The 19145-nt window shown below is 53.0% G+C and overlaps 7 protein-coding genes across 7 annotated transcripts; 3 read left to right on the top strand and 4 right to left on the bottom strand.

Annotated features, from left to right (window-relative positions):
• Positions 1–775: 775 nt before the first annotated feature.
• On the bottom strand, positions 776–1285 carry UHO2_03191 (uncharacterized protein; the record flags this gene model as incomplete). Its single annotated transcript, XM_041558106.1, has 1 exon — positions 776–1285. One exon carries the CDS (start codon positions 1283–1285, stop codon positions 776–778), a length of 510 nt encoding a protein of 169 aa, XP_041414040.1.
• Positions 1286–2001: 716 nt separating this feature from the next.
• UHO2_03190 (uncharacterized protein) lies at positions 2002–3129 on the bottom strand (the record flags this gene model as incomplete). Its single annotated transcript, XM_041558105.1, has 1 exon — positions 2002–3129. One exon carries the CDS (start codon positions 3127–3129, stop codon positions 2002–2004), a length of 1128 nt encoding a protein of 375 aa, XP_041414039.1.
• Positions 3130–4667: 1538 nt separating this feature from the next.
• On the top strand, positions 4668–8795 carry UHO2_03189 (uncharacterized protein; the record flags this gene model as incomplete). Its single annotated transcript, XM_041558104.1, has 1 exon — positions 4668–8795. One exon carries the CDS (start codon positions 4668–4670, stop codon positions 8793–8795), a length of 4128 nt encoding a protein of 1375 aa, XP_041414038.1.
• Positions 8796–8889: 94 nt separating this feature from the next.
• UHO2_03188 (uncharacterized protein) lies at positions 8890–10824 on the bottom strand (the record flags this gene model as incomplete). The annotated part of the gene is made up of 1 exon (XM_041558103.1): positions 8890–10824. One exon carries the CDS (start codon positions 10822–10824, stop codon positions 8890–8892), a length of 1935 nt encoding a protein of 644 aa, XP_041414037.1.
• A 316-nt stretch (positions 10825–11140) lies between these two features.
• On the bottom strand, positions 11141–12259 carry UHO2_03187 (uncharacterized protein; the record flags this gene model as incomplete). The annotated part of the gene is made up of 1 exon (XM_041558102.1): positions 11141–12259. One exon carries the CDS (start codon positions 12257–12259, stop codon positions 11141–11143), a length of 1119 nt encoding a protein of 372 aa, XP_041414036.1.
• Positions 12260–14096: 1837 nt separating this feature from the next.
• Positions 14097–14753, top strand: UHO2_03186 (uncharacterized protein; the record flags this gene model as incomplete). The annotated part of the gene is made up of 2 exons (XM_041558101.1): positions 14097–14393; positions 14589–14753. The coding sequence occupies 2 exons, from the start codon at positions 14097–14099 to the stop codon at positions 14751–14753; spliced, it is 462 nt and encodes a 153-aa protein (XP_041414035.1).
• A 1774-nt stretch (positions 14754–16527) lies between these two features.
• On the top strand, positions 16528–18690 carry UHO2_03185 (putative b-induced zinc finger protein; the record flags this gene model as incomplete). Its single annotated transcript, XM_041558100.1, has 1 exon — positions 16528–18690. The coding sequence occupies one exon, from the start codon at positions 16528–16530 to the stop codon at positions 18688–18690; it is 2163 nt and encodes a 720-aa protein (XP_041414034.1).
• Between the last annotated feature and the right edge of the window lie 455 nt (positions 18691–19145).

The raw sequence follows: 19145 nt of genomic DNA, 5'->3' as shown, positions 1-19145 counted from the left end.
ATGCTCCTTCGTCCATCAATGAGTTGGTGGACAATAGATTAATATTGAGACTGTGAACATAAAGAACATTTTGGAGCAGTATCTCTCCATACTCTGTTGATATGCTAATGTCCCCTACAGCAGTCGCTTCTAAGACTTCGCTTCTGGCAGTATACACATGCTTTCTGCACTTTCTTGGATGGATCAACATGCTGTAGTCATTAATCATGTGGAAGGTTGCTCCCGAATCTAGAACCCAATGGATTGATTGGTTTGATTTTGGGGGCCTTCGCCAACTCGGAGTGAGTGAGCACCAGACTTCCTATTTAGTCTGGGTGAGGGGGGAGTTCTCGGGGATGGTGACAGTGGTGTTGCACTTTCTGGCACCATGTCCATAGCATCTGCACACCCAGCAGCGAATCCTCCTTGGTCCAGTCTTAGCCTTTGAGCTTTCAGCATTCTCATCAGTGTTGCTGTCCTGCTCGTTGCTACCAGCTGCCCGAGCGCTTGCCTGTCGTGGATCCACCTTTTGGGCAGGGATGCTTTCGATTGCAGATTGGCACATCATTAATGCTGTGGCAAGTGCATCGAAACTAACTTGATGGACAGTGGCGACTGTTTCTTTGTAGACTGGGTGCCAGATCATGCACCTTTGGAGTGCTGCATATATGGCATTGTCACCGAAAGGTGCTCCCAGTAGGCTTGTCTCTGTTTGCATGACTCTAATGTCTTGGACTAGCTTCTGTGCATCAGCATTAAACATCTTGACTTCATTGAGTTGTGCAAGGAGTGCAATTCATTGTGAGATCCTAGTAGCTTCACTGGTCAGGCTGTTTTCGATTTTCTTCCAGGTTTGGTGGAAAGTCAAATATGCTTTACTAATGTCAAGCAATAAGTAGAGGATGTTGTGCTCTCCTTCAGCGTCTAAAGTGCTACATAGCACACCCGCTAAAGCGTCGTCAAAGTTTCTGTTCCATTTTGGATGGTTGTTATCATACATGCCTTCCAAGTGCTGTATGGCATGGGGAATAACTCTGAGAGTGGCCTTGATGAGGGTGCTCCAGCTATAGTAGTTCTGCGACATGAGTTTGGGGACTGCCTCCATGATCTTGGCTAAGGTGTGGTAGTCATACCATTCATTGTCATCGTCGGAGTCTGACCCTTCTTCTGCTTCATTGAACTTGGTTTCGTTACCATCAGTGGCCTCATCGTCAATCTGTACTTGTTGGACTACCTTTCCTTTCCTTCCTCCTTTTGTCTTCTTGGCCATCTCACCAGCTTGGTGATCTCCTTCTCCTGCCATCATGAATGTTGTGGGTTCGAGCCCCACGTTGGGAGCCAGTTGAATTTAGGTACACTGATACAGAGGCCACTAGCAGGCACTCTCACAATTGGGTAGTCTCAGTTAAAAAGGCATAGATTTTCATTGTATGGTAGCAACATGACTTGTATTATATATACATGCTCTGGGCACCCATCTGTACTTACTTTGTCGAGTCATGTCCATATGCCATGTCCATATGCCATGTATCTGCTTTCATAAGCATTGTCATAGCAACATGCTCCTCGCATACCATGGTGTTAATCCTCATGCATAGGCTGTGTTAGCTCCCACTAGCTTTGCATTCTGTTTGTCTTCCTCATCACCTGATACCCTTCCAATTCCCCGATCCTGTGTGTTCCCTATTACTGTGTCGCGCGCTGGCGATGCCGGTGCATCTTCAACTGTTTTGCTTTCAAACTTCCCACGGCTTGAAAGTAGCGATCGGCTCTGATCCGACTGTGAGAAAGGAGGGAAAGGTCAGAAGGGAACCAATGTGACTGTGAGGAGAGCAGCGTTGCTTTCTTCAAGTCACGAGCATCTGTCGGCTCATCCGAAACCTGACAAGCTACTGTTCACAAGCTAACAGATGGCTCATCGATAATGTACACATTGCTGTTACACTCAGAGGTCATAAGCAAATGAGGTTCTCCTTGTCATCGTCAAGGCAATGCCGCGTCAAGCGAGCGAGATAGGCTTGCTCACTTGGCCATGTTGACCTCGGCAATTCGACGACCGCGGCTACGTTGGATATCGAGTCGACCACGCATACCTCTTCCCTTGTCCTTTCGACGCATCTGACCACCAACACCATCGCCCATACCCAAAGGTGCAGCACCACCCCACAAGATCTGCAAAGCGGCCTTGACCACGTTGACCGGGTTGGTTGAGCCATAGATGGAAGCGCTCAGATCGGTGATGCCCACCGAACGGCAGATAGCGTGGATAACAGGGGGAACACGCAAACCGAAACCAGCGGGTCGAGGACGCATCACAACACGACTTGCGCCCCACTTGGCTTCAATCTGAGTCTCGATGGTGCGCGAACCATCACTGCCCTTGTGGATGCCGACACTGTCCAAGTTCTTAACAGCTTCGTGGAAAGCTTTGCGACCGGCTTTAGAAGCGTTGGTGTCCTTGCCTTCGCCGTAGCCGACAAGGCCGTTGCCGTTACCTGCAATGACAAGAGCGTACATGCTGGCGTCTTTACCCTTGGTAGTCATGTGGACGACACGTTTGAGCACAATAGCGTGACGGTGAAGATCGCGCACTTCCTTGACCGAGAGGGGAGTAACAGTGGAGAGATACTGTTCCGAGTTGACCTCATCCGCATCGGATCCAGAAGAAAGAACGAGCGAGTCGGCGGAGGGCGGGGTGGGCTCGAACATCTTGGGCTCGTTGAAGAAAGTGATGGTGGAAGGGTATGGGTTGGTGGATGTAGGTGTGGATTGAATCACATTTTTAGGGTGTGGGTCGAGCACGGGGTCAGCAAAGTGAAGCAGCGAGGGGAAGGCTCGAAGTGTGCTGGATGGGAAATGGATGGGCAATGGCTTGTCGAGCAGTGGTGAGGAAGCGGGGATCGTCTTGACAGGTCTCGAAGAGGATTTCGACGAGGTGGATGGCGCAGACCAAGACGAAGACGCTAATGACTGGACGGACTGCCTCGACGTGGAGGACGATGATGACGAGTGAGAGGATGTCGCCGACGATGAGAAGCACCTCGACCGTAAGGAGGATGTGCTTGCAGATGCGGATGCTGTTGCCTTGTTGAGCGAGAGATTGACGAGAAGACCTGCAACGCTCTTGCGGCAGGAGGTTGATGCCGCCATCTTGGGCAGGAGATCTGTGTGCTAGCGCTGTACAAGCTGATGCTGCAGGATATAGGTTTGCAGCTGCCTTCGATGGTGGAGATGAGAGAAAATGCTGGTTTTGCTGGTCTTGACTCACGCAAAGGAATTTTGCGAGCCGATGCGGGTCGATCAGCTCAAGAAGAAAGTGTCCGTCCAAAAAAGGCCAAAAAGCGGAAAGCGGTCCACACAGACTTGTGTTCGCCAAAGCTATAAAAATAAAATAAAATAATAAAAAATAAAATAAAAGGTGCAATTACTAAGCATTATTTAATCGGCGCTAACGTTTCGCCCAAGTCTCGACTCGCGCTTGTGGGTCTGTTGGTTGGACAGACGATGACGCTGCTTTGCCGCTGCTTCTTCACTGCTGTTTGCTGTTTGCTCACCGGTCAAGGGCGTTTTGGCTCTTCTTTCCTGCTGCCGCTCACATGTGGCTCGGTCAATTTCCCTTGCTCTTCAGCCGCACTTTACTTGAACAGCATCCAGTCCAAGCTTAACTCTATCGGCTCGCATTCTTCTCAAGATGGCCGTAGATGGCCGTGTTATGACTGTATCTGCACCAAGTACGAATAGAGATATGGCTAGCAAAGCGATGGTCGTACGAGCATTGCAGGAAATGACTTTTCAAGCCAGCAGCACAGCACGACGTGCCAGATTTCCGGCTTTTGTCACTCAGTGTCTGCGTGTGAATTCCCCAGGCCGTGCTCCTCAACCGCTAATTTGGCTTGCTTGTTTGCTTGCTTGCTTGCTTGCTTGCTCGCTTGCTTTCCTGCTTAAAAATCGTTACTCTCCGTGTTCCATCTCACGTGTCCCTTCCTAAAGCTGAGCGTGAGCAAATCCTCCACTCTCCCTCGTCCCTTTCCTTTCTCTACCCTCTTTCCCCCCTTCCCATCATCAACATCAATCACCACCACCTCGGCATCGTCGCATCCTTTTTTCAGGTCGACGGCTTTCATCGCTTCCCCTTTGGTCTTCTTTTGGTAACGGAAACAGTCAGGTTTTGGATTCAGTCAGTCACTTTACTTTGGTTTCTCTTCTTGCTCGGGCTTATACATGCCCTCTTTACCACGGTTCACCTGGTCATTTCTCGATTCTATTCTTCTTTACCTTCCTCCTTGGTCTCATCCACCATCGCTTTCTCATCCTTGTCTCAAGGAACTCACGGCGAGGGAAAACATTGCATTACCACAACATCCACCAGACACCTTACATTTCAGCCAACCTCTAGACTCACGCCATACATCTTCTCTGCATCAGCAGCATCATCCTCAGCTCGTTAATCTTTAGTGCTCTTGCCTGGCACGGTGCAGATTACTGCAACCCCTACCGACACTCGTCTTGTCAGTGATCATTCCGCCACAGTTCAGCAAACTGCCAAAGCAACGACCAGTCTGCCCTCAGCATTGGCATATCAGCATCACAACCTTCAGTCTGCACACGGGTGTTATTCCATCGCAGCACCATAACTATCATCATCTACCCAACTGCTCGACTGCCAAGCGCAGAACAAATTCGCACAAATGTCGACCAACCCATCCGGCAACTCCTCCGACGGCGGTTCCGCCCAGGCATCGCAGTCAGCCACTTCTCCTTTCTCACCCCACGCCACAGCTTTTGGTCCCGCCTCCAGCATCAACCTGGGCGCTTCCAGTCGTATTCATGGTCTAGCCTCTGATGGCCAGTCAATTAGCAGTCGTGCTAGCTCCTTTGCATCATCAGCTCACGATCACCCAACATCTACCGGTCCCAAAGGCATCTCCATATCTTCATCAAACCAAACAGCTGGGTCCCATCTCTCTGGATCTCCTTACACCAGCGCTAATGCCTCACCCCCTTCCGCCGGTCTCTATGGCTTTGGGGATCGCATCAGAAATAGCAGTGGCCACTCAAGACAGAGCAGTGCAGGCGGTGCCTCCAACTTCTGCACCACTTCTGCAGCCGCTGCAGCTTCCGCAAATGCTTTCAACCACGCCTCTTTAGCACTACGCCACTCACAATCTCCTTTACCTCAGTCTATGACCGGTCGTAACAATTTGGCACCTGCGCCAACCGACTTGTTCAATCAATCGCAATCTTCAGGCTTCAATGGTCGCTCGCCAACGTCCCTCGTGCCTCCTTTTACTGGCCACGAACAACGTCGTCTGTCATCATCATCCGGTGTTCGCACTGATTCACCCTCCCTCGCCCCACCTTCGCAGGCTGGACTTGCCGGCGCTAGACCACCTTTCGGACGCCAATCCTTCTCCGATGGGCCTTCCAGTTCTACCACCAACCTCCTCTCCGCTGATTCGGCGACCTTCTACAGCGGCAACAACTATCCGACTGGAGACGCATCCAACCCGTTATCTGGCAATCAAGCATCTGGCAACTTTGATCCGACTTCCGGCCTGGCCGCACCGGCACCGAGCACTGGCCCCCTCTCTGCATCAGATCCGCGTACGCAGCTGCTTGTTTCCAACCTCCCCTATCGCGTCCGATGGCAAGACTTGAAGGATCTCTTCCGCAAAGCCGGAACTGTTCTTCGCGCCGACGTCTCGCTCAGTGCAGACAACCGAAGTCGGGGTTACGGTACCGTCCTCATGGCAACCGAGCAGGATGCTATCAAAGCTGCTGATATGCTCTGCGGCTTCACCTGGCAAGGGAGGACGCTCGACGTTCGCGTCGATCGCAGCGGTACCCTTGTCGGTGTAGCTGGCAGTGCTGTCATGCCGACACTCGCCACCAATGGTCTTGGCAATGGTGCCAGTCCGTCACCAATCCACATCGGGAACGGTTCGAGCCAGTTCCTTGGCGTGCCGTCCGGTTTTGGTGGTGGTGGCAGCAATCACAGTTACTCTCCTGGCTCCTTCACCGGTGCTGGCTCGCCAAATGCGCTTTCTCCTCTCGCTCGTGCTGTCGATGCTTCACAGCCCATCTCCACTCGAGCTTCGTTCTCCACGCTTCCCGAAGCGAGTCTCGGTGCTAGCAGCGGCAATCAAACTTCCGAGTTGGAGCGAGCCATGTTCCAAACCTCCGGCAACGACACTCCCAATCGTCAGCGGCCTGGGTCTAGCTTTGATTCCGGCTTTGGAGGTGTTCCAGTGCAACATCGTACCATATCTGCCGTGCAGTCGCTTGGCGCGAATCCGATGGGCTCGCGCAGAGGTTCTGATGTAGGCGGAGGTGTGGGAATGGCCGGCCTCTCGCCTGCTCCCGGGTTGTGGGGGACCGGTGCGAATGATGTAGCTTCCAGCCTCTACTCATCGAACGCCGGAGGTTCGTCGGTGCCTACAGGTTTTCCGGGCGCAACTGCGATGGCACCTTGGCCACAAGGACCCGGCGCACTTGGCAACCCAGCCATGGCATCGATGCAGTCGCAACCATTCAACTCTCAGATGCCAACGACATCATATGCCGGTCGAGTGCTGTTTGTTGGAAACTTGCCTTTCCACTGTCAATGGCAGGATCTCAAGGATCTTTTCAGAGCTGCGGGCAACATTCAGCGTGCAGACGTAGCTATTGGTCCTGATGGTCGAAGTCGAGGTTTCGGCACGGTCTTGTTTGCCTCGCAAGAGGATGCGCAGAATGCTGTGCGCCTCTACCACGGTTACGAGTACAGCGGTCGAACGCTCAAGGTGCACTTTGATCGCTTTGCAGCACAGAGCGGTCCTGCCATCGGCACGCCGGGCAATCCGGCTCAGTATACTGGTGCATTTGCAGCTGCTGCTTTGCCGTCCCATATGACCAACAACGTGCGTGCACCGACTCTTGCTGCTCCGATGCAAGGAGGAGGCTTTGGGCAGCAACCTTACCCTCAGCAACAACAGCAAAGAGCCGGAGGAGCATTCTTGCCGCAGCAGCAACAGGCGCAAGCACCCTTCGGTCAGGCCGCATTCCAATCGCAGAACCAAGCATCACTTGGATACGGCTCGCAGTACCAGCCTTTGATGCAACTCCAGCAGCAGCAGCAGCAGCAGCAGCAACAGAGGTTCGGCCAACAGCAACAACAACAACAGCAACAGCAACAGCAGCAGATGGCCCCTGGCTTCTCCGCTTTTGGCGATGCAGGCAGAGTGCTTCAGAGTGCATCCTCTCAACCATCGTTCTCCATGTTTGGCAATGCTTTAAACGGCTCACGTCAGAATGCCGATGGTAGCACGGCCTCAGATCGCTGCGAATCGACTGTCAAATCATTTGGCCTATTTGCATCTGCAGAGTCAAGCAACAACGAAGATGTGACATCAGGTTCATCTGGACGAGAGAATAACTATGGCATGTCTATCACGCTTCCCGCCAATGGTTTCGGTGCGGCGTCGTCTTATTTGCCATCAGATCTCATGTCGCCCGGTCTTGTCTCACCACCAGCTCCGACAAACTCGCAGCACCCGGGACGCATTCAGCTGCCTTCATCCAACTTTGCCAACAGTTTTGGTACTGCGATAGGTGGCGCTGTGCAAGGAGAGCAAATGAGCCCCATGACGGCACGCATGCATGTGCCCATGACACCAGGCATGCCAGGCTTCACGTTCCACCAAGTCCCTGAGACGCCTCCTCTATACCCGCAATTCTTGAGTCCAGGCATCGGTCCATTCAGTCCCGACGCTGGTGGAAACACGCAGATGGGTGCTGGTGTAGCTGCCGCCGCCAACGCAGCTCAGAATGGCGACACGGGTGCCAACATGGGTGACTACATGAACGCTGCTCCCGGTGCGCCTGATGGATATAATCCTATGTTCCCCATGTCTGGGGCCGGGTATGGTCAGCAGCAGCCTGCAACTCCTCATTGGTCACAGCCTTCTGGACCGCGTAGGATCAATCCCACTCGACAGTCGACAGGAATGTTTGGGTCGAGTGCGTTGGACACATCGTCAGACGAAGTGGTGGATGATGTGCGAGGTAATATTGCAAAGACGCCTGGTGCCGGGCCAAGAAGGCCATCGTATGCCGCTGTCAACCACGACGAGGATGGAGCAGCAGTAGGCGGCGCTGGCTCTCATTCAATGACTCGTCGAGCATCCGATGGAACGCCAGGTGGGCTGGAGCCTTCGATGGAAGATGGCTATCCGTTCCCGATGGTCGCTGCTGGCAACGTTTCGCATCTCACACGAAGAGCTTCTACTAATTCTCCTGCTGTAACACCACTCGCTTCGGTTCCTTCAGGCGGGACTTCTCGAGGCAGCGCTAGCGGCGGCAGTGGCAAGAATGACTCAGCTGCAGCTGCCACAGGACAATCCACCACCAGTGGCATGCCGGCAGGAGAAAGCGCCGAAGAACTCGCCAACACCATCGCTAGACTCAGCGTCAAAGGTACGGCCCTAGTAAAAGACTCGCGTCGTAGTCACAGTATGACAGCGGAAAGAAGTGCGGCTGCTTCAGCTATGGCAAAGTTGCGTGAGAAAGCTGATACGCCCACCCCACCTGCTCAGGACGAAGCTTCAACGGGCTTAGGCGCTCCATTTGGCGCTCCCATCAAGCCCAGTCCGCTCGCTTCTCAGCAGCAAAGTGGGGGAAAGGAAGATCCAGTGGAGAAACTGTTAGGGCTTCGAATGTCAAATTCCGTCCTGGAGGCAGCTAGGAATGGTTCAGCGTTAGACACAAGTTCGGATGCTGGAGGAAGTAGAAAGAGTAGTCCTCGAGATGAGAGTGGACCCGGTGTCTCGCAAACGTAACAGATTCAAGCATTTTGTATGGATTCGCACTTAGATTCAGGTTTTGTTCTTATAGATTAATTACGCAATTACCATCATACGCTTCCGCATCATCTTAGTAGTGAGAAGGATAAGTGAGAGATGTGCTATCCAATAAAGCATTCTGCAATCCTTTGAGGAGGGCAGGTCTGTGTGTGCGTTGAAACTTTGTCAAAGCTTTCCGTTTCGCCTTCAGCTCGGAGTAGAAGGTTTCTGATCTGACGGTGCCTCCTATCCTCTCTTTTGATTCGGATTCAGCTTCCTTTGATCCCACACTGCGTTTTGGCGTCTGTAGTTCATCGTATCGCACCTTGACGAACTCCACTTGACCAACCAGTCTTGCCTCTTTCGTCGATAACGCAGACCCAGCAGTCAAGACCAAGTGAGAACCAGCGCTGTGTCTGATTCCAAAAGTTTCCTTGGGCGAGGGGAGTGGGAAGTGTGGTCCCCCTCGTCTGGAGTAGGATGGGAGGACGACTGTGCCACGGATGCGTCCGAATGTGTCGTATACTACTATTGGGCTCGTTTCTTCTTCTTCTTCTTCTTCTTCTTCCTCTGCTCTGGTAGTGGAAGGGGTGGTGGGGGATGATGAAGGTGGTGAGGAAGGGCAGTTCGAACGACGTCTTTTCCTTGAAGTTCTCCCACCGGTGCTGCTGTTGGGTTCTTCTTCCGTTTCTTGTACCGCCTTTGTAGACTGTGTAGGTGGTTTGGGATTCGTGTACGTGTATCCATACCAACCATGCATACCCCTCAACCCCAACTGAGTCTCTAGTATTGCTTGTAGTGCATCCACATCTTGGATTTCCCCTTCCTTTCCTTCGCCTTCCTCTCCAGTAACACGATTCTTTTGCCGATCAAGGATGTGGCGAGGATGAAAGCGATGCACAGTATCATACTCGAAAGTGTCCTCTACAACGTTCTCCGCTTGACGAGACAGAATGTAACTCGGAACGGTTGTTTGGGTTCCATCCCATTTTCTCAACCTCACTACCTCAGGCGATTCCGTCGAATGCGAGGTTGAATGGGAGGTTGTATTTGTCGGATCTGCTGAGATTGAAATCGACGTTGATGGGCCACTTGCTGCTGCTGCTGCCTGATGATATTCGTGGCTATGAAGGGGAGGATTATGTTGAGGCGTGTTGAACGGGTGTGCAATTGCTTGTGGGGAAGGTGGGAAGCGAGAAGCGGTGTCCGGTGGGAGAGCGAACAACCTTGTCGGCATCACCACCTGATGTTGTTGATGCGAAAACGGAGCATTCGCATTCCCACCGGCACGACGGCCGAGATGGGATGTACTCGCATCCGCACCGTCCCTCCGCCCACCTCTCCCACGCACAGCAGCGGGCATTCGTGGGGGTTCGGGATATGCGTTTCCTACGTTTGGTGCGTTTTGAGGTGTAGTCACCTGCGGGTGAGAGGAAAAAGAAACAACTCTCGCCGACGGTTCTCCCGCTGCAGATCGTGCAGCTTGGATTCGTTGCTCGATCGCTATTGCTGCACTATCCAGACTCGCCCCTAGTTGTTGAGGCGGAGAGGAAGGGAAGAGTGTACCTCTAGCTATCTGTGGAGCGGTAAATGCAGGCAAGAGCTGTGTTCGGGGAGCAAAGCTAAACGAACCCGAAACAGAACCGGAAACGTCGGCTGGTGGACTACCGAACATCCTCTGCTGTTGCTGGTGCTGCGGTGGTCGGGAAGGGGGTCGGTATCGGTGTCGTTCTATCCTAGGAGGTTGTGCTGGTGGCTGGTTGAAGATCCCTTGCGGTATGATCTCCGACCGCAAGTTCGGCATGCCACTGGGTGTAGCAGCATATGCGAATCCATCTGCCTCTGGTGGTGGTCGAGGTCGGGTGAACAGGCTAGGTTGGGGTAAAGAGCGGTATGGTTGGAAAGGTCCAGCGTGATTTAGACTGTCTTCTACTAGAGATTCTTCTTCGGATGCATCACCGAGGTTTGCGGCTGCTGCTGAGGGGTTGTGGAGGAACGAGGCTGGTCGTCGAGGGCGAGGAAACATCTTTTCGATAAAGAGGAAGAAGAGATGAAAGGAGGAAGAGGAGGAAAGGCAAGAGTTAGAGATCATACAGGGTCGTACAGGGAGAGAACAACACAAGCTAAACGCGTCTCCGGCAACCAAACACTCACACAAACGCGCCGAAATCCGAGGTTTTTGTGAGGTTGGGCCCTGGTTGTCGGCAACGAGGCTTCTCAAGACACATCTTCCAGAGTTTAGAAGTGATGATAGCAGTGTTTGGGGATGCCATTACGATTGCCATCCGAATAAAACTGCTGGTTTGAACTGCTTGTGATGCTGTGTAGGACAGACGAGCTGGTTATGGAGGCAAATACTCCCCCCTCGCCCTCCTCATCCACCTTTCTTTTCCTAGCATCAAGCCTTCTCTGTCCTGTGCCGCCGCAATCAACTCCGCCAAATGCTTCACTCCCACGTCCTCCAACTTCCTCTTCTCCTCCGCCTGCATTAGCGCCTTGCTCGCAGCCTTAGTCTTCTTCCTCAACCCATCTGCCTCCTCTCTCAACTGTTGAACTTGCTTGCCTGCCCCTCCCCCATCCCAGCCGCCTCCCTTCTTTCCGCTTTCTTCCAATAACCTTTCCACTGTATCTAGATCTTCCTGCATCTGACTCAACATCCCCTCAGACGCAACCTTCTCCGGACCCTGACCATCCCAAATCCTCAACCTAGCCTCCTTCGGCCCTCTAATCGGCTTGGGACTTGGCAACAAAAAGGGTAGTTTCATATGTGCCAAATTCAACATCGCCTCTTCTTCTCCTTTTCCCTCCTGCAAGGCAGTGTACAAGTCTGGTTCCTCTCCAGGGATAGGAGAGTCGAGTTTACCAAGCACACGTGCAAGAGAGGAGAGTTTTTTCGGCTTGCGAAGTGCAGCTCTACTTGCGCGCAAGTGGGATGATTGAGGCGATTGCATCTGGGTATGTGGCGAGAGATGGTGGTAGGTGAGACTGGAGAGGTTGGAGATTATACGGTGGGCAAAGCGACCTGCAGCTTTGCTTGGCGTTGAGGAGGTACCATCGCTTTCGGAAATGGTTGCACGTTGTCGGGTTTGATCTGCTACTCCCACGCACAAAGGGGGGCTTGGTGGGGACCCCGACCTCGTCGCTGCATTCAACTCCGGGTTTTGTTGAGCCACGTTGGAGTACAACGATGCCGACAAGTGAAATGCGAGCGTGTTGCTTGTCAATCGGCGCATGTTGTCATCTTGGTTTGATGCACTGGTGTGTTTGGCGCTGTCATTGTGGGCAGTCTTCGGTCCGATGCCGGACTTTGTTAGTGAGGTAGGGGAGAGAGCAGCGGTGAAGTCGTCTCGTAGATAGCGCCGTGTGTTGCGTGCTGCAGGTCGTGAGAACCGTACCGATGCCGATGAAGATCGAAGTAGTGCTCGATAGAGAGCTTGCCAGGAGGAGGTGCGTTTTGTCATGTTGGAATTGCGATGGGGATCCCTGCGTGAGAGGATGGAAGCCCCTTATCTTATCCGTTCTCTTCCCACCTGAGCTGACCCTTTGCTGCCAGCAGCTAGGCTCTTTGTGCGACCCACCGGGGTATGATAAAGCTTTCTCACCCTGAGGCTGGCTCAGTAAGTGCAAAGCTTTGGTTGCGTAGAATTGTGGGAGTCTGCTTGGATCGGATGATGATTGTGGGTGAATCCGGAAGATGAGGAAGCAGAAGAGGTGGAAGGAAGAAAGCGTGGGTCGTGGGTTTGGATGAGAGCTTTGTGTGGAGGAGAGCATTTCTACAAAAAGTTCTCCGCATAAAAAAAAGCCTTTCTGACTGCCGAAAATTTAAGCCGACTTAACAAATTCCCCTTTCGGCATCATCGATGGACCGTGTGACGCTGCTCCGCTGCCCGCTGCGACAAGGTCTTTGGATGCGCCCATCTTCGTGTCCTCAACAGCCGAATGTCTGGGATCCCTTGACTGAGCCCACCAATATGTGCTGACACGAGCGTACCAGATTCATGCGACGAAGATCTTCCTAGATCATTCCAAGGCGCGAATGGTTTCTTCTCGACACTGTTCAGCCCAATTTTCTTGCTGAGCTCTACCACTTGGCATCGCCTGATCTTGTATCATGCTATGGATACACTGGAACTAGGAGGGTTTGATTCCGCAAGCAACGTTGCCTCTCTTTAATCACATTGACTCCTACGTCACATCGCAACATTCAGGCACCCTTTCCCAGGCTAGAGGAAAACAGACCTTGAGGCAACATCGCTGCTTCACCGAAAGGGTGCAGAGAATACAATTGGGAAGAGAGGCATGGCGCGAGGATCCAAGCTCTGGAATCAGCTTGTTCTGAAGTTCAAGGAGGACACCACGACGAACCAGGAAGCGTATGCGAAGGCGGTTGCCAGGACCTCCCACTCTACAGTAAGGATGGTGGGTTCTGCCCTCGTTCTTCGGTCCCATCATCCCATCACCAGCTGAAGATGAAGATGAAAAAGAGGCTGCAACAGGACTAAGAAAGTAAACAAATTTTACGCTGAATGCACGCGCCTCCTCAGTCCAGCGCCGCAGACACGTTACGCCAATGCAAATGTAAAACAGCCAAAGTCAGCATGAGCCTGATACTCGAGCCCCTGTCAACGGAAGAGAAGTTGAGGCAACAGATTAAGCTCTGATGGAATCTCGATGCTTAGACCGAAACGAGAGCCGTGGCGTCCTGGAGGCGCTCTGAACAGCAGTTGTCATTTCCTTGCGACGCACGGTGACAAAAAGGAAATACGAGGAAATGCAGAGAAAACAAAAGCTGAAAACGAGTGCAAAGCACGGCAGCCTGTGAGAGGCCGATGTCATCCGGGCCAAAGCATGATGACAAGCCTAAGACATCTCTTTCCAATCTGTTTCAGAGGCTCGAGCGCTTTCTACCTTTGTTAGATGCTTACAATCGAATGTCACAAGCACACTTCCTCACTGATTAGGCCTTTGACATGAGACCGATCAGCACAAAGGAAGAGCAAACCATCGACGCAGACGGCATTGATGGACGACGCTATTGTGCTCTGCCTTCGTGTTCACCGACTCATCTCGGAGACTTTTTCTCGCTCACAAAGGGTCGTCGATCCGGTCCGCACGCACTGTAAGTGAGGAGAAGCACATCATCTCTCAACCACCTCTTCACCTCCGGAACTTTCATGCAACGCTGGCATGTGGCAGCCACACCCAGTTCCGATGCAACGTCAAGATAGTAAAAAGACAAAAGGGGAACAATGTACCACCATCACCACCAAAGTAACCGAACTCATACCGAGCATGAACATGTCCGGGCGTCTAGCACCTGGACTAACAGAGCTTCATTGTCATGCAACTGGCCCAGACCGCTCTCACGCTACCTTCGCTCCACCGTGCACACACACCCGCGAATATCCGGACTCCCTTACCACCTTTTGCACACACGCCTTTTGCATCGGCATCGCAGTGGAAGCTTCTGAGCCTCGACAGCTCGCTACGGCCACCCAAGTTCAAGGTTGCCCAGCTGTCGAGCTCGAGCATCCTGAATCACTTCTGGTCCCATTCACCGTGCCTTCCTCATCGGTGCCAGTCTTGAGTGAGATGGTGAGAGCGGTCACCGCTTGGACCTTCTTTTCCCAGGCGCCTCACATCTACAGAGCATCGCGGTGTGCCAAGCTGAGTTCATAGTCATTGTAACCTTTAAACGAGCTCTCGCCCTTGTTCCAACTTCGAAGAATGATGATGGTGGCTTTTCCTCTCCCCCGTGCCCAAATTTCCACATTTCAATCTCGCCTGCAGCGGCATTGGTCGTCTTCGGGTCGTCGAATCGGGCCGGTCAGTGATTTTCCTGTTCCTGCGGCAGCCATGTGTATCGCACAACACAGCATGGCATGGCCCAAAGAGGCGAAGCTTGAAGAGACGTATTACGCCGCGCTCAAGATTGCATCCGAAAGAAAGGGATAGTCGTGCTCTCACCGAGATGAAGTCAGCAGCGACATAATATACTCTAGTCTCCTGCGGCATCGATTTCTGGTAAAGCAGTACGTTGCTCGGTGCTGAGTGTGCCTTTTTGATAGGCTGATGAGACGAGGACCTGCACTTACTGCAAAAAGCCAAGCCCTGCCCTATGCAGCTGCTACAATGCAAGAGCACAGACCGCTCCGCCTGCATTTGTGCAAGTGAGTGAGCAAAGTGAAATGAGACTGGGCGCTTTGCTGTCGCCGAACAATGAAGTGGTGGATCGGTAACTTTTTAGCCCGAACTTTGGCAGACACGGAGCTCTCAGATCAGCGTGAGCTGCTTTTTGGCTCTTCTTGACCGGGCTCCGACTTCCATGTGCTGGCATTGTCTCACCGGCGACACAGAAAAGCTGGCTCAACAATGTTCCTTTGCTTGTGTGCTCGCATGCAAGTTGCCAGACCGAGAAGGTACCACGCTAAAAGCTAGAAAGCTTGGGTAGTTACGGCACTAGCCTTCTTCGGACTGCAGCTCCCTTTCTCATGCCATCGGTTCGAACAAATAAAGCTGCATGATGCGTGGAAGCGGTAGCTCAAATTACTGAAGGGCCAAGAGACGAGGCTGGATGCTGCCGTCCCCTTTGTCAATCGTGCACGATCCCGAGTTGCCGTGCGAGCTCATTGTAGCTACAGCAACAGCAGTAGTACTGTGGCAATGCGCTGATAGATGCACAATATCAAGCCAATCCTGGCAAGTTGGTGCTTTCATATGGTGCAAATGGAACAATAGGGTGCCGAGTGGATAGTGTGTGATGTCAGTACTTTCTGGATCTTGCGGGCTCCTGTCCTCAATCTTGGTCCGATATCTGGTGTTCTGGCCTCGCTCTTCTCCTCAAACGTCTTTCACTGTCCTTCTTTCTCTCTCTTTCTCTCTCTCTCTCTCTCTCTCTCTCTCTCTCTCGTGTGACCGGCGCAGTGATTCAAGGCTTTTGCAAAGAGCTGAGAGCGGGACTAGACCGGGACCTAAATCCGCCGTTGAGATGCAAAATACTGCATCACAGCCTCGGTGCAAGGCGGTAACCAGCTTCATTTGTTGTCCCCGGTCGCCTGGCTCCTCTTGCTTTCTAGTCACCCTGATCTCGCTTCGCAGCGAGATCTCTGAAGGATCTGAAAACGTACTAATAGCAGACACACAATGTTGCAGTCCTCGCCCCGAGCCCCTCCAACCGTGTTTTTCTTCTCTATCTTGCGTCAGCCATTTCCATCGGCCTCCTTCAACCCTTCTCGTCTGTCCCAAAGTCAGAGTCATAAGAGCCAATCGCCTGTCATTGGTTGCTTTTGCGCATTCTGCACACACACTTCGACCTGCAGCTCCAACACACGTCAACGCCGCAGTCAAAGCTGATTCGCTGTCTCAACGTCAGGCCATACTGCGCTTGCGTTGGCACTGTCCAACATCTCTGCGCGTCGCCACGTCTCCCTTTCAGTGGAATTGTCAAACTCTGCATCGAAACCGCTTGCTCCACCCATCGACGGACACAACATCGTTCGGCTCGCATAGTGTCTAACCTTACGCTGTCTGTCAACCCCCTCGTCCTACCTAGTCTTTGTGCTTGTCCTCCTGTGTGCGTGCGGAACGTCACATTGAGAAAAGCCTTCCAATCAGGTCGAGTTCGATTCTCACAAGTCACAATCACATTCCATAGAATCGAGCTGAACTCGCTCGCTGTTCGTCTTCTGTAGACATGTCAATGTTGACCACGCGAACTTCAACGCGTCATATGGACTCGCACAACGCCACTTCCTCATTGTTTGATCCCACCCAAGCTTCCATCTCTTCGTCCTCCTCTTCGTCTGCTCATCTCATCCCGCCTCACGTCAGAGCTGCTATGACCAACGACTGGTCATCTGCTTCTCCAGCCTCTTCCTTCTTGACCTCCAACAACCAAGCTTTTGGCGGTCAAGACCAAGCAGCGATGGCAGCAGCTGTCGCCTCGAGAGGCGCAATGCGGGTTGGCTACGCCACGCGTTGCGCCACTGGTTCTCAGCAGGTCATGAATGGTACAACGCTCTTTGCCAACGGCCCTACCGGCAATATGGGCAATGGCAGCAACATCAATGGTGTCATCCGCAAGAAGCGTCGTCGCTATGGACCCAAGCCGGAACCTCCGTACACTTGCTTCTGCGGCAAGGTTTTCAAGCGCCACGAGCACATGCTTCGTCATCGAGCCACGCACGACGACTCGATCAAGTACGAGTGTCACATCTGTGGCAAGTGCTTTCGACGTCAAGATGTAATGCACCGTCATACCATGACACATACCAGTCGCAGTCGTCTGCAGAGCAAGATGCGCACCACTGCTTCTGGCGCTTCTTCGTCCAGCAACAATGCAAGCCACGCTGGCGCACAGAGGAGAGAGGTCGATGGAAGCAAGCTGGAAGGTGGCGTTCGAAAGCGCGAGCAGGAGCACGGCGCTTATCACCCACAGCATCACCTCGGCGGTCATTACGCCGATATGAACCAACAAGGCATGCTCGAAGACCCACTCTTGCGGGTGGGACTCACCGAGTATCCAGCGACCCCCACCTCGGTACGCCACAATGAGGATCACCACATTGCAGCTGCTCAGCTATATAGCGCTTGCAATGCACCTCGCTACATTTATCCTTCGTCCTACCCTGCCGGCATGCAGGGTGGCGGCGAGATGGGCGAGATGGGTTATCCGCCTCGATGGCCTGAGCCAGGAACGGCGGCAGACTATCACAACAGGATGGGCTCGTCATCGATGTCTCCGCCTCCGTCGTTCTTTCCTTCACCAGCTGCCGGCTTTGCACCGGTTGCATTCGAGCCAGGCCACTTTGGCGTCCCACTGTCTCGGTCTGCTTTCGGCACGTCGACATTGCCTCCTGGTGTCGAGTACGAGAGCAAGGTGCATGCAGGTCACGATGCGGCGCCTTATGCGCAGAGTTGGCACGGTGGATGTTCAGTTGCGACCCATGGTTCGATGCATATGGGAGCTTCCGCTTCCGAGTGTGAGTGGAGCGAGCAAAGTCCTTCAGTCCCTAGTACGCACGCATTTGCCTCTCCTGCTTGGAGTCAGAGGGCGGAGCTGATGAGGCGAGAAGGTGGTGGAGGCTCTTCGAACAGCACGCCATCAGGCTTGTCTAACCGGCAGCTCTCGATGGATCCCAACGGCGCACGCTGGCAAGAACACCATCAGCCGCAGCAGTATCAGCATGGCTTGCCACTCCTCAATGGCGGAGGAGGAGGCGATGCGGGATATCCGACACATCACCGCAGTCCGAATGACGAGCCTCGACGACGCCTATCGACCATGCACATGCAAGACGCTTACCCTGCTGAAGGTCACGATGGCAAAGCTGAGCCACACGGCGAGCCGAACGGTATTGGTCTCGGTCTGTTTGACCAGTCGCACGGCAACGAGTTAAGCTGCAACGGTGCGCTGCCTCCAATTGCCTTCAGCAACAGCAACCATTCAAGAGCGGATGAAAGCGGCGACAGCGACCGACTGCCGCACCATCCCTCGCCGCACGCCGGTGATAGCAACCTCTTTTCATCGCCGTCGCATTACCTCGGTGCAGGTATGAGCTCGATGCAAGTATCGCAGAATTCGACGAATCATCACTCTTCTTCGTACGCTAGCGAGAGCAAGACCAGCTTAGTCCCGATGCCGAATGCAAGCGAGACGTTCGACACTGGCTCTCCGCTGACCGAGGTGACTGGCAATGCCTCTCCTCGTAGCCACGCTTATGGAAGCGGCATTGGTAGTGCGGAGCGCGTGTCGATGCGTAGAGAGACGACAAGGAGAGAGCTCGACGAAAAGCACGTTGATGGGCACCTCTCCGATGGAGGGAACGGATATGCTTCGAGCACTTCGACTGTCGGCGGTGATCGTGGACTTAGCAGCAGACGAAGCTGGTAGATGGCTGGCCAAGCTCATCAGTGCCTCTTATCTCCCTGCCGCTTGAAAGCATTGATTGCAATATCTCGACCATACCATGTTCTTTTAGGCTAACAACAATCCATCGACGCTCCGTTCCTTGGCTGTTCCAGAATTTAGCACCTATAGCCGTGTTGGCATCATGCATCCCAATAAAAATCAACAGCAAGCACATCTCATGAAAGTCTTGTAAGCAAATCAGCATTTCTCCTCGTAGTTCCGCAACCATAGAAACAATGTCTCAATTATGTACAAGTCTCTTGTCCGCTCATCATCGTTAAAATGCTCCATCTGTTCACTTGCAATCGGATAGAACCACATTCCCAATCAACATGATATGCTATGCGCCCTTGATCGATATCCCTCGTGTGACTGACCTTGACCGGCGTTGAGGAGGAAGTTTGGTGGCTTCGAGCCAAGAACAACGCTTTTTCTGA

Source organism: Ustilago hordei (assembly GCF_900519145.1).
Source record: "Ustilago hordei strain Uho2 genome assembly, contig: UHO2_contig_05, whole genome shotgun sequence".
Taxonomy (NCBI): Eukaryota; Fungi; Basidiomycota; class Ustilaginomycetes; order Ustilaginales; family Ustilaginaceae; genus Ustilago; species Ustilago hordei.
The sequence above is the reverse complement of the archived record's forward strand: the minus strand, read 5'-3'. Positions and strand labels throughout refer to the sequence as shown.